A 24,555-nucleotide genomic window follows, 5' to 3' on the forward strand; every position below is an offset into this window, starting at 1 on the left:
AGCTGGCTCAGCTGGGCCTTTGTGCCAATTCATGTTTTCAGTTCCAAACTCTGTTTTTCTCTTTAGAATTCCTCTTTTAGGAAAAAAATATGAAATTAATTGCAAGGACAGTCCATGTATTCATGCTGTTGAGGTCTCCTCAGAGGAAGACCTATTGAGGTGTCCCCTCCTGTTTCTGTGCTCCAGGGGCTGTGAGCCTGAGGGCTGGCCAGCTCTAACAGCCACTGTCTAGTCCCAGCCGGCGGTTACTGTCCTTCTTTTTTTTAGCCCTGATCTGATCCCAAACTTGACAAGTTTTTCAAAATACTAACTGGATTGTCAAAGCTATCAACTGTCAAAGCTGCAGAGTGGGCACACGGACTGGACTGGAGGGGAGAGGGATTGGAGTCAGAAAGGGGTCTCATGGACGGGCTCTCTGCCCCCTCCCCCTCTTTCCTGGCTCCCTCTGTGGTATGAGCTGCTTTGCTGTGCTCTGCCATGATGGACTGAACCCTCTGAGCCAATGAGCAGCTGAGTCCTTCCTGACTTGTTTCTTTTAGATACTGGGTCACAGCAACAAGAAAAGCATACATCCTGCACATGTGCACACAGGCAGGGGCCTTAGCTCTCTGCAATAGCTGACCATGGACAAGCTACCAGAACTCAATCAAGTTCCCTGGTTTCATGCAGTACCTGTAGGCTTCCCAATGATGCCATTTGTACCAAGATCTATTTTTGATGCCATTGCTCTCAGCAGAGCAGGCTGCACAGCCCATGGGTCTCTGTTCAGCTTTCTGGTGGACAGTGGTGTCCCTGGGTGTCGTCTCCAGTCCTGCATCATGATAGCAGCCGAGCCTCTCTTCACTGGCTCAAGGACCACCTGGCTTCCTTATTCAGTAAGCCTTCTGATTATGTCTTTTGCCACTTTCTTTCTGGTCGTTGGACTGTTTTTCTTTTTCCTTCACTTCCATTTCACACTCACGCTTAACATGAGCATGCTGCATAGGCGAGTATCAATGACCTGTCCTGCCATCTGTGGAAGGTCCATCATGACCTTTGTCCCCAGGGTATAAGGTTTGCAGAGACTGCTCAGAAGCCCGGGATTGGAATGCCCATGAAAGGCATGAGCCAGAAACAGCTGTGTGAGGGGCAGATCTGCCTCAGGCAGGCAGAGGATATGTCCACTCACACCCCATAGCAGGGTACAGGCAGGGCCTTTGTCTTGATTCTGGCCTCAGCTCCCCAAGTCCATTTAATATAAAGTGGGCTCTACAGAAATTCCTGATGGCCACATGTATGTGAGTGGCCCTGCTCGCCCTCACCCCAGCCTGCAGGGTCGCAGCTCCTCCTGTCCTCCAAGGACTCAGTGGCTGGTTGAGGGGCTGTAGGGGAAAGGAGTCCAGGGTCTATGGTCCCAGATGAGGATGACAAGGGAATAGGGCTAGGCACTTCCTCTGCAGTGGCTCCAGATTCTTCTGCTTGAAGGGCCACTCCTGGTCCCCTCACTTGTACAACAGGGCCCTGATCTCTAGCGCCAGCCCTGTCAGTGCTCTGAGCATCCCCACTGCCTCCTGGGCATGTAGAGATAGGGTGGCAACATTCTGCCACAGGAGCACCAACTAGACCCTCCTCCCCCATCTTCCAGCCTTTCCATGACCCAGCGTTCTCCTCTAAAGAACTAACAAGTGAGGAGAAATGACCCCGGAGCCTGCCTACCAGGAAGCCCCGTGTTCTGCCCTTGGTGTACGCAGTGGTGTCCCCAGGTGGCACAGGGCCTCTCCCCCACACAGAGGGTTGGCCCCTGGCAGCACCTCCAGCTCCCAGGCTTTCTGGTCATGCTAGAACAAGATAGAAAGCGAGTAATGCCAATCAACCCTGCTTATGGCCCAACTCGTCTCTTGGTACGGAGTCTCCTCCTTTCTCAGAGAAGAAAGTAACAAGAGGAGACAAATTTCTCCTTTAGCAACGTCGTGATTAATTTGTTCACCTGTGGGTGTTGGCAGTGGTGCGTGTCACACTGAAGCAGACTTCCGAGTTCTCGCTCTCGCTGGTGCAGGAGCTCTGCTGGTGGGTTTGAAGCAGACCTCCGAGTTCTCGCTGGTGCAGGAGCTCTGCTGGTGGGTGTGCCAGCACACCGCGCAGTCCTTCTGGTACCTTCTCTCTGCTCTGCACACAGGCCCCAGGGGAAGAGCAAGAGTGAGGCCCATGGGCCAGGGAGCCAGGATGCGCCAGGAAAGTCATGAACTTATCTGTCTGCTTTTGTTTTGTTTGTTTGCTGTGGATGTGTGGATGCCTTGCGTATGCATGTGTGTAGATGGACTTGGACTTGTTCTGTGGACATGTGTGCAAAGGCCAATCAAGGACTTTACTGTCCTCGGTCAATGCCGCCTCATTGCCTTCCAGCAACTTCTCTGAGCCTCGTGCTGTCTGTTCTCCAGTCAGACTAGCTGACCATAGAGCTCCAGCTCCCTCCTGTCCCCAGCTCTCCCTGTGCACAGCCACGCCCAGCTTCTTACATAGGTGCTCAGGATCTAGCCCCGTCTTCATGCGTGAGCAGCAAGCCCACTTGCCACTGAACCGTATCCCTAGAGCCGCGTGTTTTGAGACGAGGTCTCGCTGCGGCCCAGGCTGGCCCCTCACTCTCCGTCCTCTCACCTCAGCCTCCCAGTCCTGAAATGACAGGCATGTGCCACTGTGCCTGGTGCCACTTCAGACAGGTAGAGCATTCTACTAGCCAGTAGAAGTGCAAGGACAAAAGCTGAGCCAACAACAAAATGGGTAGACTTTGGGATCTTTATGTTAAGCAAAGTAAGGCAGGCTCAGAAAGAGAAGTATTGTGTTTCTTTTATACAGGATCCAGATCAAAAAGCATAAATATGAATGACATGAAAGCAGAGGGAGCCTGAAGGGGAGGGAGGGCACCAGAGAGGATAATGGGAGGAGAAAAATACCAAGTACCACAAGTGTTCCCACATAGATGGAAAGACTGACTGGGAGGGAAAGTGTGCTATCCAGGTAGCAAGAGGGGGAGGGAAGTAGAAGCACAGGTACAGTTATCTGTAAATAGGAAATGTTATAACAAAACACCTTTTGTATGCTAATTAAAAGTTTTTGAAGCCATATGCAATTTAGGCTTTTTTTTTAATGTTATGTTTTGCTCAGCAAATCCAGAATATTTTTTAAACTATACTCTGTATGTAATTATTGGAGAAAACCATACCATTCTTCCATTTCTGCTAACCATCCCGAATCCAAATGTGTCCTGACAGCAGTATGCCTCAGTCACACTCACAGAGCCTAGTGGCTGTCAGTGGCCAGCCAAGCATAAGGAATGGTTACCCCTACGCCTGGGAGAACTGCTGACTCTGTTGTCTGCCTGCTTCTCACTTCCATGCACATGCACTGGGGGCCCTGCCTGAAGGTAGCTTTCTGGCTCTGGACATTGTATATGTGGCACACAGACATGTCCCTAGTGAATGAACTACCTGCCACACTTGTTGCAGGATGGGTGGAGGCCAGAGTAGGAGCCAGCTGGCTGCAGAGTGGTTGTGGTGGTTTGAATGTGTAGTGTTCCCCAAGGTCTCATGTGTTTATGATGAAGCCTCATACTCAGTCCCCAGCTTGTAGCAGTTTGGAAGGTGCAGCCTGGCTGGAGGAGATGTGTCATTAGGGGAAAGCCTGAGATTCATTAATGTTGAGTCCTGCTGCAAATAGTTGCTTCACTCTTGCTGCTTCCTGACAGCTGCTGTGGTAAGGTGTGATGCCCAGCCTCTGTTCTGTCATACTTTCTCCACCATGAATGAAACTTCCCCTCAAATCTGCAAGCTGAAATAAACCCTTAACTCCCACAAGCTGTTTCTGGTTGGCTGTTTTGTCCCAGCAACAAGGTCACTGCAACAGTAATGATGCACATATCACCCTGGCTTCCTCTCTGCCCTGTAGCCAGGCAGGACACTGTCAGAGGATCTAATTCTAATGTGGACAAGCCCCAGGCAGGTCCAAGAGCCGGAGCACTCCTTTCCTCACTGTAGACCCACCACTCAGTTGTAAAAATCATTTTTAGTGTACAACTAATGTAAATTTATTTTGAAGAAAACTAGAAAATGTAGACAAGAAGTCCCCATCTTTCTAACCCACCATCACCAGATGAAAGCCAAGCCATGACTGCGTGACCCACAGAAAGGGAACACAAGGCAAGACGGTGCCCCAGACAGCACATGTCCCGAAGCCCCAGCACCTCACTCTTCCTGCTACCAAAAGCCACTTTGTGATAGGACTGCCTAGGAACTCGGATGGCTCAGCACTGTTCCATCATTCCTGAGCTTTTCTCCTGCAGGTCTCTGTGGTTGCCAGAGCCCTGGGCTGGTGTTTATTATCTGTTCAGCCCTCGTGTGTGTAGGTTCCTTCTGGAAGGCACAATGTCAGACCCATATCCTCACCCTACCATCGTTAGCCCTCCCCTTCCTGTGCTTGGCCATGGTCTTACGGCAGAGGCAGGGTCTGCTCCTATGTTCTCCTCCCTCCACTTCCTTACTGTTCCCTCCCAGTGAGTTATGTTGGGTCTTGGTCACACCACAACAGAATGTCAACAGAACTTTGCAGTATGCAGGTCGGGGCATTTTAACTTTTCTCTGGGGAAGTCTAAGCTCTCAAGCTCGGTAGACAGTAGCCTTTTCCAGCTGGTTTAGGTAGAGGGTTACAGGGACCATCACTGGGTCCTGAGGTGGAGGGTTACAGGGACTATCACTGGGTCCTGAGGTGCTGGGTTACAGGGACCATCACCGTGTCCTTAGGTGGAGGGTTACAGGGACCATCACTGGGTCCTGAGGTGGAGGGTTACAGGGACTATCACTGGGTCCTGAGGTGGTGGGTTACAGGGACCATCACCGTGTCCTTAGGTGGAGGGTTACAGGGACCATCACTGGGTCCTGAGGTGGAGGATTAAGGGGACCATCACTGGGTCTTGAGGTGGAGGGTTAAAGGGAGCATCACTGTGTTCTGAGGTGGAGGGTTACAGGGACCATCACTGTGTCCTGAGGTGGAGGGTTACAGGGACCATCACTGTGTCCTGAGGTGGAGGGTTACAGGGACCATCACTGTGTCCTGAGGGGGAGGGTTACAGGGACCATCACTGTGTCCTGAGGTGGAGGGTTACAGGGACCATCACTGTGTCCTGAGGGGGAGGGTTACAGGGACCATCACTGTGTCCTTAGGTGGAGGGTTACAGGGACCATCACTGTGTCCTGAGGTGGAAGGTTACTGGGACCATCACTGTGTCCTGAGGTGGAGGGTTACAGGGACCATCACTGTGTCCTGAGGTGGAGGGTTACAGGGACCATCACTGTGTCCTTAGGTGGAGGGTTACAGGGACCATCACTGTGTCCTGAGGTGGAAGGTTACTGGGACCATCACTGTGTCCTGAGGTGGAAGGTTACTGGGACCATCACTGGGTCCTGAGGTGGAGGGTTACAGGGACCATCACTGGGTCCTGAGGTGGAGGGTTACAGGGACCATCACTGGGTCCTGAAGTGGAGGGTTACAGGGACCATCACTGTGTCCTGAGGTGGAGGGTTACAGGGACCATCAGTGTGTCCTGAGGTGGAGGGTTACAGGAACCATCACTGTGTCCTTAGGTGGAGGGTTACAGGGACCATCACTGTGCCCTTAGGTGGAGGGTTACAGGGACCATCACTGGGTCCTGAGGTGGAGGGTTACAGGGACCTTCTCATGTCCTTAGATGGAGGGCTAAAGGGACCATCACTGTGTCCTGAGGTGGAAGGTTACTGGGACCATCACTGTGTCCTGAGGTGGAAGGTTACTGGGACCATCACTGTGTCCTGAGGTGGAAGGTTACTGGGACCATCACTGGGTCCTGAGGTGGAGGGTTACAGGGACCATCACTGGGTCCTGAGGTGGAGGGTTACAGGGACCATCAGTGTGTCCTGAGGTGGAGGGTTACAGGAACCATCACTCTGTCCTGAGGTGGCGGGTTACAGGGACCATCACTGTGTCCTTAGGTGGAGGGTTACAGGGACCATCACTGTGCCCTTAGGTGGAGGGTTACAGGGACCATCACTGGGTCCTGAGGTGGAGGGTTACAGGGACCTTCTCATGTCCTTAGATGGAGGGCTAAAGGGACCATCACTGTGTCCTGAGGTGGAGGGTTACAGGGACCATCACTGTGTCCTGAGGTGGAAGGTTACTGGGACCATCACATTTTCTTAGGTGGAGGGTTACAGGGACCATCACTGTGTCCTTAGGTGGAGGGTTACAGGGACCATCACTGGGTCCTGAGGTGGAGGGTTACAGGGACCTTCTCATGTCCTTAGGTGGAGGGCTAAAGGGACCATCACTGTGTCCTGAGGTGGAGGGTTACAGGGACCATCACTGTGTCCTGAGGTGGAAGGTTACTGGGACCATCACATTTTCTTAGGTGGGGGGTTACAGGGACCATCACTGTGTCCTGAGGTGGAGGGCTAAAGGGACCATCACTGTGTCCTGAGGTGGAGGGTTACAGGGACCATCACTGTGTCCTGAGGTGGAAGGTTACTGGGACCATCACATTTTCTTAGGTGGGGGGTTACAGGGACCATCACTGTGTCCTGAGGTGGAGGGTTACAGGGACCATCACTGTGTCCTGAGGTGGAGGGTTACAGGGACCATCACATTTTCTTAGGTGGAGGGTTACAGGGACCATCACTGTGTCCTGAGGTGGAAGGTTACTGGGACCATCACTGTTTCCTGAGGTGGAGGGTTACAGGGACCATCACTGTCCTGAGGTGGAGCGTTACAGGGACCATCACTGTGTCCTTAGGTGGAGGGTTACAGGGGCCATCACTGTGTCATTAGGTGGAGGCTTACAGGGACCATCACCGGGTCCTGAGGTGGAGGCTTACAGGGACCATCACCGGGTCCTGAGGTGGATGGTTACAGGGACCATCACATGTCCTTAGGTGGAGGAGTTCAGCCTTAGGTAGAGGGTTGTAAGGACCGTCACCAGGTCCAGGGAGTCATAGCCCAGGAAAGGACTCTGCAGGGTACTGCCTGAGACCAGGTTCCCTGTGGAAAGATGCTGAGCTTTTGGGGCTAACGGATCTCCCAAGGCAGAGGCAGGGAGGGGAACCTTGGGCCTGTTGTCCTATGTACTTCATGCCCCAGTCAGTACTGGGGGAATATTTGTAAGTAAATGCATTTCATTTTGCACCCAAGGTTAGAATTGGAAGATGGAGTTCCAACAGGTTAAAGGACATAATCCTCGAGGTGTCTTGGTGTCCTCAGTAGCACCAGGTGTGGTGTGCACTTGGGGTGGCAGCCTCTCAGGAGTGCCAGGTGATGGCAGACACACAGGCACAGCATCTCCCTGGGTCGCGCAGCTGGGTGGTGTCCAGTGATGGCGGCTGCTTCCTGTGAAATCCCCCACTGCATTCACGTGTCCCAACAGAACAAGAAGCCGTCTACATTGCCTTTGAGCATTCTGCCTCGTGCCACCTTGATTTCTTCACAAACCCGTCTGCCAAGTGACTCGTCATTTTCTGTGTGTAAAAATGTATTCAATAGCAAGTTTATTTCTTCATTCTGCAACCAGCAGTGCTGCTGCTTAGCCCCTGTGCGGATGAGCATCTTGTCGCAAAGAGCACCAGTGGCAGCACTCGTCCACTGCGCCCTCGGGAGGGCAGCTTTTCAGGGGCGCATTGTACGTGTTCAGCACTCAGTGCGGGAGGGTCTGTACTGTCCTTCCTTTACAGATGGGCCAGTGTGGCATAGTGAGTTAGGAGTCCTGCTTAGGGTCACCCAGCTAACAGAAGCAGGAGTCGGGGTCAGCTCCATCTTCCCAGCACCTGTGGGCATGCCCTCCTTGTTCTGCCTGCGCCGCATCCACTGGCCACCAAGGCTCATGTGCTCATTGTGGGGGACAAAAGGACACATGAAGCTACTGATGTAGCAGAGGCAGCATATCACCATGACGTGGGTGAGCCCACTGGGGAATTTCATGGGGTTGGTGGTGTTGGAGATCCAGGATTCCTCGGACCACCTCATTACTGCCCAAGATCATAGACACCTGCATCTGGTCCGGAGGGGCAAAAACAGGAGCAAGCCGCCCACCGTTTTGCCCTTCATAGAAGGACCTGTGTGCAGGAAGTCATGGTTCTGAACAGACGGCACTTAGAAGTGCTGACTTGCTGGACAGATAAAGCCTTTGGCAGGAAATAGAGAAGCTGTAAACATTATGTACTTTTTAGCATTCAAAGCCTTGCCTCTTGAAACCTCTCCAAGGGCATGAAGTGGCATCAGCACAGTGTCTAGGAAAGTGGGGCCTTGACCTTCACCTTGAGTCTCACCTTTGGGATTTCAAAGAGTCTATGGGAGGTGTGAGTTTGGGCTGCACTCTGTTAAGATCACATTGACAGGGCCCTCCCAGCCGTCTATGTGAACGCTGATGGGGCCGTGTCATAGAAAGGAAATGATGGGAAGCCAGAGTCTTCAGGGCACCTCCCAGTCACCACCCCTTGCTGAGGTCCACCCTGTCCTCCACATGTGCCCTGCACTCAGGATGAGAACTACTGACCTCTCAGCCATGCATTCGGTGCCTCTTCCACTGCTTATGGTTCCTTAGTGACCAAAACCCCATGGTGAACCTCCTACGTTCAGTGGTAGAAATCCAAGAATGCAAGGTTAGTTGAGACAGGGGATGGTGAGGGCGGCCTGCTCGTGTAACTAGAGAGTTTCACTGCACTCTCACTGTGACTTTGCCATAGACAAGGGAAGGAAAGTTGGTGACTGACATGTCCTTAAATTGTTCTGATGTCAGCAGTGGAGGCATACAGTCTTCACTTTAACTTTTGCACCCACAAGGGTTGTCATAGCATTGGTTCTAGAATGTTAAGCCAGCAGGCACAGTGGCTGCCCACAGTGGTAAAGCTGTGAGCGGTCCTTGTCCACCAGCAGATGGCCCTGCCTTTTGTGCCACGTGGGTAACGTGAACAGATCTTCTAATAAATGCATCGTGTTTCCCAGGTAGGAGACACCGCTGCCTGCTACACCGGGAAAACAAGGCTTTTCAAAAAAGAAATCTGTATTTAAGAACGTGTTTGTCTGTGTTCTCTGCCTGCTGTAAAGGTCACCTGGATAGATTTTCCTTCTTTGGCTTTGTGGGCCTTGGAGAGCTGGGCATTTCTATTCTCCCTCATCCAGTGAGCCCGGGGACTGAATTAGGTTCTGAAATTGAGTGTGCAGTGGAGTTGGCAAGTTCCCGTAATGGGAGGGTATTGCTTCTCACCTTGCAAGAGGCGAGGTCATGATAATATGAAGTGAAGTGGATTAAAATAAAACCAAAGGTATTTATTTATGACCTGCTCAGAATTGGATTGGCACCCGTGTAAGTTGCATCTAATGGTGAAAGACAGCAGATTGATGTTTATGTGTCCCCGAGGACATATTGCCACTGAAATTTGCACCGTGAATTCAATTTAAAGGCCCACGGAAAGTATCCAAACTGCAGAGGAAATGGAACCAGGGGTAGCAACGATAAAATGACAATTAGAGGATCGTCCTGGCATGTGACTCTTGAGGTTGGGGTGTGTGGCTCTGGGAGGGATGCGTGTCCTCTGTCAGCTGAGCGGGGGTGGTGAGGGCAGCTTGCTTGTGTAACTAGACCTGAGCCTGAGCTACTGCCTTCATTGTCCTGAATGCCACTGTGGCCCATCAGAATTTTACCCTAGCTTACAGATGAAGGGACCTGTTGAGTGGGCCTCAGAAAGACCTGGATGAATGCTGGAAAGCCAGCCCCCAGGCCCCTCTGTGCTGACCTCATGGGGAGCAAGAAGCTTGATAGACAGGAGCTCAGTCGCAGCCAGCTCGGGGACTGGATCTTGCTGGGCTGAACCTTTTTGAGGCTAAGTGCTCTCTGTATTGGTCTCCTTCCAGAAGCCCACTTGAAGCCCTGCTGCCCTCCTGACTTCACAGCCCGCTTGTAGCTGGGAAGGCAGCAGCAGCCTCATGGTCCAGATGCGTTTGGCCAGTGTCAATAGCCGTCAGAGGGTAGGCTTCTTCCTGGAGGCGTGCCTGGCCTCGGCCCAGCCTTGACTGATGCCTCCATCCCAATTCTTCTGAGATCTCCACCCTGGAAAGCGAGTCTGGCCACACAGCCTTCCCAGGCCCATCCTGGGGTGTTACCAACTCCTCAGGGTGTTACTTTCCAAGACTTACTGAGGTCCCCAGAGTCCCTGCCTGTGGCACAAGAGAGCTAGGCTGTCAGTGCCATGATATGGGGGTGTCCCCACGTGCTCCATGCTCTAGGGACAGTCTTGGTCGCCAGCACCAGCCTCAGCTGTCGTTATTAAGCCACTTCTCAGCACAGCCTGTTCTCAGACTTCCCAACTCTGAGCTCATAGACTCCTGGGGGTGTGAGTTGGTGTCTCCACATCACTACCAGCTGCCTGCCTGGAGAACTGGATGAAGCAGAGGGTGACATAGCATGGGAGAGTTCCTCTTTCCTGGACACCAGGCAATGATGGGCATAGTCCAGTGTGTGCTCAGCCTGTGCCCTGTGTGTCCATGGTGTATGTCCACTGTGTGCCCAGTATGTGTCCATGGTGTATGGTCAGTGTGCTCCCAATGTGTACCCAGTGTGTGTCCATAGTGCGTGTCTAGTGTGTGCCCAGTGTGTGTTCATGGTGCATGTCTAGTGTGTACCAGTGTGTGTCCACAGTGCATGGCTGGTGTGCACCAAGTGTGTGTCTATAGTGCATGGCTGGTGTGTACCCAGTGTGTGTCCATAGAGCATGTCTAGTGTGCTCCCAGTGTGTGTCTATAGTGCATGGCTGGTGTGTACCCAGTGTGTGTCCATAGAGCATGTCTAGTGTGCTCCCAGTGTGTGTCCATAGAGCATGTCTAGTGTGTACCCAGTGTGTGTCCATAGAGCACGTCTAGTGTGTACCCAGTGTGTGTCCATAGAGCATGTCTAGTGTGCTCCCAGTGTGTGTCCATAGAGCATGTCTAGTGTGCTCCCAGTGTGTGTCCATAGAGCATGTCTAGTGTGCTCCCAGTGTGTGTCCATAGAGCGTGTCTAGTGTGTACCCAGTGTGTGTCCATAGAGCATGTCTAGTGTACCCAGTGTGTGTCCATAGAGCATGTCTAGTGTGCACCCAGTGTGTGTCCATGGTGCGTGTCTAGTGTGCACCCAGTGTGTGTCCATAGAGCATGTCTAGTGTGCACCCAGTGTGTGTCCATGGTGCGTGTCTAGTGTGCACCCAGTGTGTGTTCATGGTGTGTGTCTAGTGTGCACCCAGTGTGTGTGCATAGAGCATGTCTAGTGTGCACCCAGTGTGTGTCCATAGAGCATGTCTAGTGTGCTCCCAGTGTGTGTCCATGGTGCGTGTCTAGTGTGCACCCAGTGTGTGTTCATGGTGCGTGTCTAGTGTGCACCCAGTGTGTGTCCATAGAGCATGTCTAGTGTGTACCCAGTGTGTGTCCATAGAGCATGTCTAGTGTGCACCCAGTGTGTGTCCATAGAGCATGTCTAGTGTGCACCCAGTGTGTGTCCATAGAGCATGTCTAGTGTGCACCCAGTGTGTGTCCATAGAGCATGTCTAGTGTGCACCCAGTGTGTGTCCATAGAGCATGTCTAGTGTGTACCCAGTGTGTGTCCATAGAGCATGTCTAGTGTGCACCCAGTGTGTGTCCATAGAGCATGTCTAGTGTGCACCCAGTGTGTGTCCATGGTGCGTGTCTAGTGTGCACCCAGTGTGTGTCCATAGAGCATGTCTAGTGTGCACCCAGTGTGTGTCCATAGAGCATGTCTAGTGTGCACCCAGTGTGTGTCCATAGAGCATGTCTAGTGTGCACCCAGTGTGTGTCCATAGAGCATGTCTAGTGTGCACCCAGTGTGTGTCCATAGAGCATGTCTAGTGTGCACCCAGTGTGTGTCCATAGAGCATGTCTAGTGTGTACCCAGTGTGTGTCCATAGAGCATGTCTAGTGTGCACCCAGTGTGTGTCCATAGAGCATGTCTAGTGTGCACCCAGTGTGTGTCCATAGAGCATGTCTAGTGTGCACCCAGTGTGTGTCCATAGAGCATGTCTAGTGTGCACCCAGTGTGTGTCCATAGAGCATGTCTAGTGTGCACCCAGTGTGTGTCCATAGAGCATGTCTAGTGTGTACCCAGTGTGTGTCCATAGAGCGTGTCTAGTGTGCACCCAGTGTGTGTTCATAGAGCATGTCTAGTGTGTACCCAGTGTGTGTCCATAGAGCATGTCTAGTGTGCACCCAGTGTGTGTCCATAGAGCATGTCTAGTGTGCACCCAGTGTGTGTGCATGGTGCGTGTCTAGTGTGCACCCAGTGTGTGTCCATAGAGCATGTCTAGTGTGCACCCAGTGTGTGTCCATAGAGCATGTCTAGTGTGCACCCAGTGTGTGTCCATAGAGCATGTCTAGTGTGCACCCAGTGTGTGTCCATAGAGCATGTCTAGTGTGCACCCAGTGTGTGTCCATAGAGCATGTCTAGTGTGCACCCAGTGTGTGTCCATAGAGCGTGTCTAGTGTGCACCCAGTGTGTGTCCATAGAGCGTGTCTAGTGTGCACCCAGTGTGTGTCCATAGAGCATGTCTAGTGTGCACCCAGTGTGTGTCCATAGAGCATGTCTAGTGTGTACCCAATGTGTGTTCATGGTGCGTGTCTAGTGTGCACCCAGTGTGTGTCCATAGAGCATGTCTAGTGTGTACCCAGTGTGTGTTCATAGAGCATGTCTAGTGTGCACCCAGTGTGTGTCCATAGAGCATGTCTAGTGTGCACCCAGTGTGTGTCCATGGTGCGTGTCTAGTGTGCACCCCGTGTGTGTCCATAGAGCATGTCTAGTGTGCACCCAGTGTGTGTCCATAGAGCGTGTCTAGTGTGCTCCCAGTGTGTGTCCATGGTGCGTGTCTAGTGTGCACCCAGTGTGTGTCCATAGAGCATGTCTAGTGTGTACCCAGTGTGTGTCCATAGAGCATGTCTAGTGTGTACCCCGTGTTTGTCCATAGAGCATGTCTAGTGTGTACCCAGTGTGTGTCCATAGAGCATGTCTAGTGTGCACCCAGTGTGTGTCCATAGAGCATGTCTAGTGTGCTCACAGTATGTGTCCATAGAGCATGTCTAGTGTGCTCCCAGTGTGTGTCCATGGTGCGTGTCTAGTGTGTACCCAGTGTGTGTCCATAGAGCATGTCTAGTGTGCACCCAGTGTGTGTCCATAGAGCATGTCTAGTGTGTACCCAGTGTGTGCGTGCCTAGTGTGTGTTCATGGTGCATGTCTAGTGTGCGTCGTGTGTGTCAGTTTATAAGGCCAGTGTGTGGCTGCCTTGTGTGTGTATGTCCAATGTGTATCTAGTATGTGTGCTGTATGTTTAGTGTGTTGAGTATGTGTAGTGTGCAGCCAGGGTGTGTCCAGTGTGTGTGGCCCACGTGTACAGTGTGTGTTCACCTGGTACTGGGCATGCTGCTGAGGTCCCATATGTTGTCCCTGCCTGCCCCGTGTCTGTGTACACACTTGTGGTTCTGTGTGCGGAGGAGGTGGCAGGACTCCTTGGTGGCTCTGTTGTCCGCAGGCACTCAGATGAGTAGGTGGTGCCCAGCCCCCATGCCCTGGGCCTGATGTCTTGGCCTGGGGCAGATCTGCAGAGAGACAGATAGGTTCTGGTTTGCTCCGGGCGCTGCACACTGGCTCTGCCCTCTGTCTACACATGTGCTTCACCTGATGGAGCTAGGGTGGAGCTCACCTCATGCAGGAGGAAGTGTGCACCTGTGCCAGTTCCATGGTGGGTGGTATGTCTCTGTCTGTGATCCTAGAGGGTCTGGAATCTCAGAATGCCCTGCAGCCCAGTTCCTCAAGCCCACATGGCCATGGGGGATGCTGAAATCACCTCCCTTGGGCATGAGGGGTCACAGCTGTGAAATGATGGGCATATCCTCCCCAGCACTGTGGTTCCTGGCTGCCCTGAGGTCACTGTGCATCGGTTTCCCAGAGGCGTCCAGGCAACTATGGAGCAGGGTCATGAGTGGACATGAGTGCGATGGGAAGAAACACCCGGGAGACTGTGTCAGAGGACAACTCGTTTACTTGTTAGGGGAATGGGCTTGTGAGTGTTCATGTACTGGTGGGGAAAAGGTACCAGGTACGTGACATGGAGGGGGGGGTTGGCTGTGTGACCACTGCTGGCTGATACCTCATTAACATATAGAGACCTTCCTTCCCCATGAGCAGTGAAAAGTCACATGGCCACAGGGAACTGATCCTAAGTCTTATCTGGGCATCCAGGTGCCTCAGGCAGAGGGAGGGGGCGGCCCCACACCTGCCCACTCCTGCAGGTCTCAAGGTGTGATTATGGGGTCTAGGTCTGCTGCAGCCTCCTGCAGCCTGGGCCCTATAGCTGTGCCCGACAAGCACCTCCACGTGCTGGAACTGGGAGCTGTACGGCCTCTGCAGAGACAGGAGCCTGCAGGGGGCTGGAAGTGTGGGGCTGGAAGGGAGGCTGCAAGGGGCAGGCTGAGAACGACACACCCTGTTAGGCTCCTGGCTTGCTCCTCGGCCCCTCTTCTCACTGACTGTCACTGCCTGAGTTCTCCTGACCTTCTCTCACCGCCCATCTCTCCTCCAGGAGTTGCTGCTCTTCCTCCAGAACCTGCCCACTGCCCGCTGGGACGACCAGGACATCAGCCTGCTGCTGGCTGAGGCCTATCGCCTCAAGTTTGCCTTCGCAGATGCCCCCAATCACTACAAGAAGTGAGCTGGGGCCTGTGGCAGTTGCCTCACCGTTGGGGCAGTGTCTCTTCCCTGCCTGGTTGGCTGCAGGACCCTTGGAGCTGGTCCCTGCCAGGTGTGGCCTTACAGATGGGCTCTGACATGGTCCAAAGCTGGTGGGGATGGCTGCTTCAGTGTAATTAATGAGATACCAAAGAGAGCGAGGGAGGAGCCCAGCTTCAGAGGCCAGATATGAGCCAGCAATTCCCCTTGCCCTGGCTCTGGCACATCCTTGCCAAGGCCTGCCATTGCCTCAGTATGGGCAGCTAGGAGGCAGCCCCCTTCAGAGTCTCCCGATGTCTTGATAACAGGCAGAGGTGGGCAGGCTGACTCTGAAATGCACAACTCTGTTCTGTGAGCTAAAGAATAAAGTCCAGACACATTGCTAAGTAAGACTTTCAGTAAGCTGAGGTCTCTGCCCACAGAGGCTCTGACCAACTGCCTGTCATGTCTGGGCCTGGCAGGTTTAAACATGGCCTGCTCAGGAGTCATTTCCCTAAGAGACTGTGGGGCAGGAGTCTGGGGCCACTCACAGTTGCCTTACTGTCTGTTTCTAATTCCTCTGTGCCCACCTTAGTGATTTCTGCCAAACAGCTCTGAGTGAGTAAGGGCTGCTCCTTTAGGACCTTCAGGCCTTCGCTGAGCTGCAGTAGGCCAGGGTTCCTTGAGCCCGCAGTCCCAGCCCTGTGTGGTGCTGCTCCCCACACACCTGGCTCAGAGTGGGCAGGAGTTGCTGGGCCACCCATGTGCTCTCCCACCCCGTCCAGATCCGCTGGGAGTTGAGGCAGCTTTGCCTCCCAAGTGTGTCCTAGGCTACCTGTCCTTGGTGATACTGGCATCCTCAAGGACCACCGTGGCCCACCTCCCAGACCTGTCCCTCCTTCAGGAGGACACACCCTTGCCCAGGTGCTGGGACCCTGCCCAAAGGCTGCAGGGCTGACAGAGGTGTGAGGGGTGTGCCTGCTTCTTTAAAACCACCTTGGGTCACGACACGTGGCATGAAATCAGCACAGATGGCTCTGCAAATGCCATGTGCCCTGGTCAGTGGAGAGAGATGCTAGCCACAGACTGGGGAGATTGTCCCCACCCAGGATTAGGGGCCTTCTCAGACCAGCTCCTTTCCGGGAGCTGGGGTCCCTAGTTAAGAGAAAAGGGGCCGCTCTATGGGAAGCAACATCCCACTCAGCCAAGACCCATTGTGGAGCCTTCCCTTTCTGCAGCTTAGATCCCTGCGCAGCCAGTGTGGTGGGCATACAAAAAGCCACTTGAGGCAGGCCACTTCTCAGAGGATAAGGAGCCACAGAGTGAACTCGTGTCCTGAATGTGTTTTTATGTGTGCAAACGCTATACTGGATGTACGGCCTACCCCTTGACCATAGCTGGGCAGGGTGTGTGTCTCCAGTGTGATGTGTGGAAACATGGAATAAAGATGCTTCATACAGTCTTGGCCTGTGGCTTGAGCACTTATTCTTGCACGAGCAAGGAGGCCCCTGGCTGGCACAGGGGAGCACAGACGCTCCCGGGGAGCACAGCCTGGCCCTGTGCTCTGGAGAGGCCCCTGGCTGCCACAGTCGAGCACGGACTCTGCTGGGCTCTTGTGCAGGAAGCCCAAGGAAGCCACTCTCCTCAAGGAAGGGCAGAAGACAGACTCTGTTCTGAGGCTGGAGGACAGGCCCGGCCTTCCTGGGCCTAGGAGCTGCACACTGGGTGCCAAGGTCCAGAATGGCTTCTTCCATGGCCCTTCGCCGGACTGGACAAGAGCAGTGTTCCAAGCCTGCTTTGTACAAGCCTGTGCCAGCGTAGGCCATGGAGTCTGGGCCACATCATGCTCCTGGGACTAGAGACATGCTCGCTTCCCATGCAGCCCTAGACACACACACCGCACACCCCCTGCACTTCACTGAACAGGCCCGCCAAGTCCCAGGTTGTCAGGGAGCATCTCTGGGTGCCCTGTGTCTTTAGACCCCCACTCTTGGGGTCCTCTCACAATGCTGGATTTGTGTTGCCCCTCCTGGTCATGAGCTGTGACCCTTCCCTGTGGACAGGTTTGAGAACTGGACCCCTCTCTGGCCCATGACTGAGCATAGCACCGACTGGGCTGTGCGTCCTGTAGCAGCTGACCCCACTGACACCTGCTGTGGTCTGTGGAACAGATTGGCCGTCCCTCCCTGTGGCCACCTGATGTTCCACTTCAGCTTGAGCCAAACTCGGCAGCTGCTGCTGCTGTCATCATGGTTGCGGTTCATCCCCATGGAGATCGTCATAGTCTGGGCCAGGTGTCACCCCACCTGACCCACAGAAGACACCCGTCTGTTGGTCCTGCTACTACCTGTGAAGGCCAGAGGGTCTCCATGGGGCAGACTCCATGCTAAAAAGTATAGGGGTGTTCTGAGCTAGCTTCAATGATCATGTGGGAAACTTATGTGGGTCTGACTTGGGGACACAGAGAACAGTCATGGAAAGACTGGTCCTATTTCAGGCTGTCCCCATCCCAGTCTCCATGTGTCACCCACCTGCTGGAAGTTTCAGGAAGCCTCAGGGGCTCACTTGCCCTGTTCAGGGACATTACTTGGAACAGACAGCCTGAGGTGTTGCTCCTCCCAAGCATCCCTGCTTCTGCCCTGCACTGGCTTCTCCCTCAGCTTTGGTTTCCCTGTGGTCTGACACCTAGCTCACCCAGGCTGGGCTCTTGAGGTTTGCTCCACACTATTTGAGAGCTGCCAGACCCATTTTGCTGTCCCTGGTTTGAAAGGTCCTCAGCAGGGGACAGCTTAGGGTGTGCACAAAGCCATTTATATGACTGCCCATGTGTAACTTTGAAACTGTTTTAAAAATATCCCATCACAGTGAAGGTCCAGGCAGCATCACTGTTGAATTCTGCTGAACTACACCAGTGCTTCTGAAATTCTTCTGAAAAAGCAAAGAGGGAGTACTTTCTAACACCCTCCAAAGTCAGCATTCTGGCTCTTGCTGCTTCCTCCAAGCTGATGTGAAGATGTGATTCCAGCTGTCTGCTCCTGCCATAATGAAACTTCCACTCAAGGCCATAAGCCAAAAATAAACCCTTTCTTTCCATATGCTATTACTGGTTGGTGGGTCATCCTAGCAACCAGAAAGCAACTGCTGCACATCCCCATAGACCTGATGGCCAACTCAGCACAATGAGAAACAATTTGATCCTCTTCTAGATGCAGAAAAGTTACTTAGTAGAGTTAGTATTCTTTCAGGATTAGAAAGTTAACCAAAGCTGGGCATGGTGGCTCACGTGAGCCTTGAATCCCAGCACTCAGGAGGCAGAGGTAGGAGGATCACTGCGAATTTGAGGCCACCCTGAGGCTACAAATGAATTCCAGATCAGCCTGAGCTAGAGTGAGACCCTACCTCGAACCTACCCCCCCACACAAATAACATAGTTAACCAAGGGCTGGAGAGATGGCTTAGTGGTTAAGGTGCTTCCCTATGAAGCCAGAGGACCCAGGTTTAACTACCTAGCACCCACATAAGCCAAATGCACAAGGTGGCACCTCTCTCTGTGCGTGTCTCTTTCTCTCCCTCACCTCTCCTTAATAAATAAAATTTGGGGAAAAAAAGCTAACAAAATTAGACATTAAAGGACTATATCTCAGCACCATGAAGGGCCTGTGTGAGAAGCCCACACTCAACATTGTGCAACTGATGGAAAGCTGAAGCCCTTTCTTGTCTCCTGGCACAAGACAGCGCTACTTGCTCTCACGATTTATACTCAGTGTAGCACCAAGAAGTGTAGACAAGGCAATTTGGGTGAGAAAAAAAAAATAGAGGGCATAGAAATAGGGAAGGAAGAAATTAAACTTTTTCCCTGTTTGTTTTTGACATGACAGATTTTACTGAAAAAGAAAAGGTACCCCTTGTAAACGAATTCAGTGAAATTGTGCATTTACACTCAACCAGTTGGTAGCCTTCTACATGAGAACAGAAGTCTAGCTAACAATCCCATTTATGATTACTGCAATAACATAACACAAACTACTAATAAGCAAAGATTCATAAGAAATCTGTATACTAAATCTAAAATAACAATAAAAAATTGAAGCAGCCAGTAACATCTATGTTCATGGACAGGAAACATAATCCCTGTCACAATCCTAGAGAAGAGTAAAAGTTCTAACATTATTATGGAATGTAATGTCCACCTAGCCAAACCAGTCATGAGCTAAAGTGCAAAGCTGGAGGCATTGTGCCACTGGTTTCAAGCTGTACAGCAGAGACATAGTCATACAAATAGCATGGTACTTGCCCTTGAAACACATCACCCAGTGAGACAGAACAGAAAGCTCAGATGTGACCCCATGACAGCAGGCTGGTTATTATTTGAAGAAAAAAAATGTACTGAAATTAATTTTAGTTGAATGGATGGAAATACCAAAATTAAAACCTCTCTAAATACTCAGAAGAACATGGTTATTTTTATAGTTGGGAGTGGCAGAAGGCTGAGCCTGATCCCAGTCGCATAAGCTGGATGTAAGACAGGTACATGCTTACAGGAGGTTCTCTACCAGTAAGCCCAAACTCAAGGACCTCAGTCTACACGGGCAGAGGACCTGAGCTTGATCCCTAACACCCACATAAAAAGCTGGGCATGGCCCTCGCATGCCTGTAATCCCAGCACCAAGGGGGTAGGAGACGAGGATTGCTGGGATTCACTGGGCAGCCGGATGAACTGCAAAACAGGGAGCTTCAGGGAAATCCCATCTCATGGAAATAAGGCAGAAGAGTGGTAGAAGAGGACGTGCTACGTACGCCTCCAGCCTCTGACACGCACGCCACACACAGGCTGAATAAGGCGCTTTCATCCAAGGCAAAGCATGTAAATTCAAACTAATAACAGGCACAGCATATAACATGAGCCTTCCATAAGAAAAAAACAATGTAAGTATCACTAACAGTTAACTGGAAGAGGGCTGGAGAGAGACTAGCAGTTTAGGCACTTGCCTACGATGCCTAAGGACCCATGTTCAACTCTCTAGGTCCCACATAGCCAGGCACAGTGATGCAAGCATGCAATGTTGCACATGGGCCACAAGGGGGTGCAAGTGTCTGGAGTGATTTCAGTGGCTGAGGTAATGGCACACCAATTCTCTCTTTCTAAAAAGAAAAGAAATGGAAGGAAAATAATCCATCTTGAAATGTGTGCTCCATCAGTGCTATCCATCTGACCCTGTCTGGGATGGTGATTATTTTGTTACATGACAACAGAAGACTCTCTTAATATTTTTCTGAACATAAATGTTCAAATGTTTATTTGCATACAGAAGAGACAGAAGAGAGGGAAAAAATGGCTATGCTAGGGCCTCCATCCACTGCAAACACACTCCAGATGCATATGCCACTTTGCATATCTAGCTTTATGTGGGTATGGGGAATTGAACCTGGGTTGTTAGGCTTTGTAGGCAAGCGCCTTAACCACTGAGCCATCTCTCCAAAAAAAAATATGGAACACTTCACAAATCTGTGTGTCATCCTTGCGCAGGAGTCATGCTAGTCTTTTCTGTATCTCTCCAATTTTAGTATATGTGCTGCCAAAGTGAGCACACTGTATGTTTTTTATTGTTTGTTTGTTTGCTTCTCCTTTAAAATTGTGACACATACCATAGTTGCCCGCATCTCGGTGGCCTTTCCCAAGCATACAGCACACCCTGACTGCCAACCCAGCTTCACTTTTGCTTTTCCCAGCATTCTGCCTTGATTGTATAAGTGGGGCCACACAGTTTATCCTCTTAGGAACAATCTCTTCAGCTCACCTTTCAATTTGAAGAAAATCTCCATTCTATCCTATTGCTGGGTAGCTTCACATTACAAGACAAGATCACAGTTGATCCATTTCACTGCTGATGGACATCTGGGCCCTTCCTCGTTGAGGTTGTTATAAATGACGTAGCTGTAACATCTGTGTGTGTGTCTCCTGGCGGGCAGGCACCCCTCCATTGGGTTGAACATTCACCTAGAAGTGAGATGTGGTGCCATATGGTGTGTATCTGTCATGTTAATAGGTAGTGACAAACTGCTGTCTAGAGCAGCTCCTGCTGGCATTTCCCCAGGAAGGTGTGAGGGCTCGCACACCTCCCCACAGTGTGCGGTGGGCCTTGCTGCCCCAGGAGTGGGTCGTGTGGCCCATCCTGCGTGCCTGAGCTACGTATGTGGCCTCCCTTGCTGCTGCTGGTGCCACCTCTGCTTATTCTCACTGCAGCCCAGGCAGAAAGAGACCTCGTAGGATATCTGGTTATGCTAATACCAAAAACATCTCCCCATATCATTAAAAATTTTCAAAAACATGATTTTAATGACTGCATAATATCCAGTTGCATGAATTAACATAATTCATTTATTCCTTTATTACACATCGACTTGCTCCGATTTCTTTCTTGTTACAAATGTGACTGTGGTGATTGTCTATAATTCTGAACACTTTCCCACATGGGATAGTAGTGGATCCTTCAGCCCTTCCAGCTGGATACGTGAACTAGTAAATCCACCCACCCCTCTTGGCTTGTGACCAGTGCCTGATCTGTTTATATGGTCTACTCTGGGATGTCTTAGAAAAGATTAGTTTAAGAAATCATTTAAGAGCTGGAGAGATGGCTTAGTGGTTAAGGTGCTTGCCTGAGAAGCCTAAGGACGTATGTCATACATACGTCCTTAGGCTTCTCAGGCAAGCACTTCAACTTTCCAGATCCCACGTAAGCCAGATGCACAAAGGTGAGGCAAGCACAAGGTTGTACATGCCCACTAGGTGGCGCAAGAGTCTGGAGTTCAACTTCAGTGGCTGAGGCCTGACAATTCTCTATCTCTCCTTTCTCTAAAAGTAAATAAGAAATCATTTAGAAATGTAAGGATCACTTTTAAGGTAAAGAATGAACCAAATGGAAAAGGCACGAAGTGAACAGCAGAGAAAACAGGATGGTAACTAGGAGAATACTGATTAACACAGCTTCTGTAAAACTAGATAACTCACTGATCATGATCAAGAACTTCAGCCAAGGCTGGGAGGTGGCTCAGTGAACAAAGGGCTTGCCACACAAGCATGAGGTCCTGAGTTCAGATCCCCAGCGCCCATGTAAGTACCTGGCAGGGTGGTGCCCTACTCTATTCCAACGCTGGGGATGCCAAAGCAGCCAAAGCCTTGGGCTTCCTGGCAGCTGGTGTAGCCAAGTCAATGAGCTCTCGGGTTGTTGAGAGGCTCTGCCTCCATGAATAAGGTGGAAAATCATTGATGTCAACTGCTGGCCTTCACAGGCCCTTACACACGTGTGCACCCACCCAAATACACGTGCACCCACACCACACCCACATACACATGCAACAAAATACAAGGACTAGTCAAAGAGGATAGCTGTATACATTTTTTATTTATTTTAATTTTAATTTTAAATTTTATTTATTTATTTATTTGAGAGTGACAGACACAGAGAGAAAGACAGATAGAGGGAGAGAGAGAATGGGTGCGCCAGGGCTTCCAGCCTCTGCAAACGAACTCCAGACACGTGCGCCCCCTTGTGCATCTGGCTAACGTGGGACCTGGGGAAGCGAGCCTCGAACCGGGGTCCTTAGGCTTCACAGGCAAGCGCTTAACCGCTAAGCCATCTCTCCAGCAGCCCTGTATACATTTTTTAAACTCCATAATACAGTGTACTATTGAGGATATGTACCTGAAGAAATTATTTTGAAATAAAAAGATGGAAAAAAAAAAGAAGTGTGCTAACCAGAAGCGAGTGTGTCAGGAGGATCTGGTTCCCTAACCCTTATCTGAAAAGACCTGGCAAGGACAAAGAGCACTTGGCACGCTCTGGAGAGCCTGCCTGGGTCATGGATCTGGTAAGTAATGCAGCGCCTGCCTCCGCAGAGCCAGAGCCAGGTGACCCGCACACAGCTGAGATGGGATATCTTGGCACAGGGAATGATGGGCCCATGGGAGCAAGCTCAAACATATTGAAGGTTTTACCCATTGTGGTGGTGTACACCCTTAGTCCGTACTTGTGAGGCTGAGGTAAGAAGATCATTGTGAGTTCAAGGCTGGCCGGGAGCGACAGCTTGAGTTCCATGTTGTCCTGAACTAGAATAAGACCCTGCCTCGACAAAAATAAAGAAAGATGGGCTGGAGAGATGGCTTAGCAATTAAGGCACTTGCCTGCACAGGCTCAATTCCCCAGTACCCATGTAAGCCAGATGCACAGAGTGGCACATGCATCTGTAGTTTGTTTGTAGTGGCTGGAGGCCCTGGTGCACCCATTCTCTCTCTCTCTCTCTCTCTCTCTCTTTCTGATAACTATTTTTTAAAAATTAATAAAACTTTAAAAACTTAAAAAGTAAATAAAGAAGCCTTGATTAAAATAAATGTAAGCGGAGGGCTGGAGAGATGGTTCAGCGATTAAGGCGTTTGCCTGCAAAGCCAAAGGATCCAGGTTCGATTCTCCATGACCCATGTAAGCCAGATGCGCAAGGTGGTGCATACATCTGGAGTTCATCTGCAGTGGCTGGATGCCCTGGTGTGCCCAGTCTCTCTCTTTCTCTTCCTCTTGCAAATAAAGAGATTTATAAATAAATTAAATATATATATATTTTTAAAATGTAAGCAGAGATAGAGTAAAAAAGAAAACAAACAATGGGAAAGACTATGTGAGGGTTAATCTCAATTGTCAACTGGGTCTGTCATCTAGTGAGAGGCCCGCCTCAGGCGGGAGCTCCCAGGAAGGCTGTCTGAGGGGAAGGCCTGCGTTCCATGGACCAGGCTTCTAGCAGTGCTCAGAATGGAGAGGTCTCGGGAAACTGCTGCTGCTGCCCAGTGGCCTTGCTGCTTCCCGCTCAGCAGGTGGTGAGTGCATCCACCCTGCTGCTGCCGTCCTGCGTGGACATGCGCACCAACCTCCCAAAGCGTCCAGTTTCCAGGAGGCCTCCCGGCCGTCGGTGCCGCGCCGCGACTGCTGAGGCAGGCAGCTTCCTGCGCCGAGCAGCTACGGGGCCTCGGCCTCTGCAGCCTGCACACAGCCTTGCTGCGCTGCCCAGCCGGCGTCGTCGTTGCAGTCCGGTTCGCATTGCTGGTAGAAATCACCCAACCAAGAGTAGCTTCTGGGAAAAAGAGATTTATTTTGGCTCACAGGCTCGAGGGGAAGCTTCACGATGGCAGGGGGAAACGATGGCATGAGCAGAGGGTGGACATCACCCCGTGGCCAACATAAGATGGACCACAGCAACAGGAGGGTGTGCCAAACACTGGCATGGGGAAACTGGCTATAAAGCCCATAAGTCCGCCCCCAACAATACACTCCCTGCAGGAGGTATTAATTCCCAAATCTCCATCAGCTGGGAACCTAGCATTCAGAACACCTGAGTTTATGAGGGACACCTGAATCAAACCACCACAGTCGTGTAAACAAATCCAGTAAATCTTCTTTGTAACACATATTCACTCTATGGGTTCTGTTCCTCTAGAGACCCTGACTAATACAGACCATCAAAGCAAGAAGCTGGTTTTTAGAGGAAGCCAGCGGGGTGAGCTCTGGGGCACTTTCCACATTCAGAAACACACCTGTCCACAGGAAGGACGAAGCAGCTCCTAAAGAACAGAACAAGAAAGGGTGAGGTGGGCAGACTGCAGATGCTGGAGAGCTTTTTAAAGTCATGGCATCAAGACACCAAGACAATCCATAGACTAGAAGAAAACATTTACAACGGACTGACTTACCTGATAAAAACTGACTTACAAAACCTACATGAACCTATAGCACCCAACCATAAAAAACAACCCAATTTAAAAGTGACTGACAGCTCTA

General features: G+C 51.3%; 1 protein-coding gene and 1 non-coding gene across 4 annotated transcripts in view; one reads left to right on the plus strand and one right to left on the minus strand.

Annotated features, from left to right (window-relative positions):
- The window catches only part of Tbc1d22a (TBC1 domain family member 22A), a 306,659-nt gene extending 290,466 nt beyond the window's left edge, over nucleotides 1–16,193 (plus strand). For all 3 annotated transcript variants that reach the window (XM_004650395.2, XM_045153248.1, XM_045153247.1), the window contains one exon: nucleotides 14,607–16,193. In XM_004650395.2, coding sequence (XP_004650452.1) covers nucleotides 14,607–14,735 — 129 coding nt within the window. In that variant the 3' untranslated portion in view covers nucleotides 14,736–16,193. The remainder of the gene's footprint in view (nucleotides 1–14,606) is intronic.
- Nucleotides 16,194–20,213: 4,020 nt separating this feature from the next.
- On the minus strand, nucleotides 20,214–20,320 carry LOC123461825. Its single transcript, XR_006637890.1, has one exon. It is a non-coding gene; the product is annotated as a U6 spliceosomal RNA (small nuclear RNA).
- Nucleotides 20,321–24,555: the final 4,235 nt, after the last annotated feature.

Source organism: Jaculus jaculus, chromosome 6, assembly GCF_020740685.1.
Source record: "Jaculus jaculus isolate mJacJac1 chromosome 6, mJacJac1.mat.Y.cur, whole genome shotgun sequence".
Lineage (NCBI taxonomy): Eukaryota > Metazoa > Chordata > Mammalia > Rodentia > Dipodidae > Jaculus > Jaculus jaculus.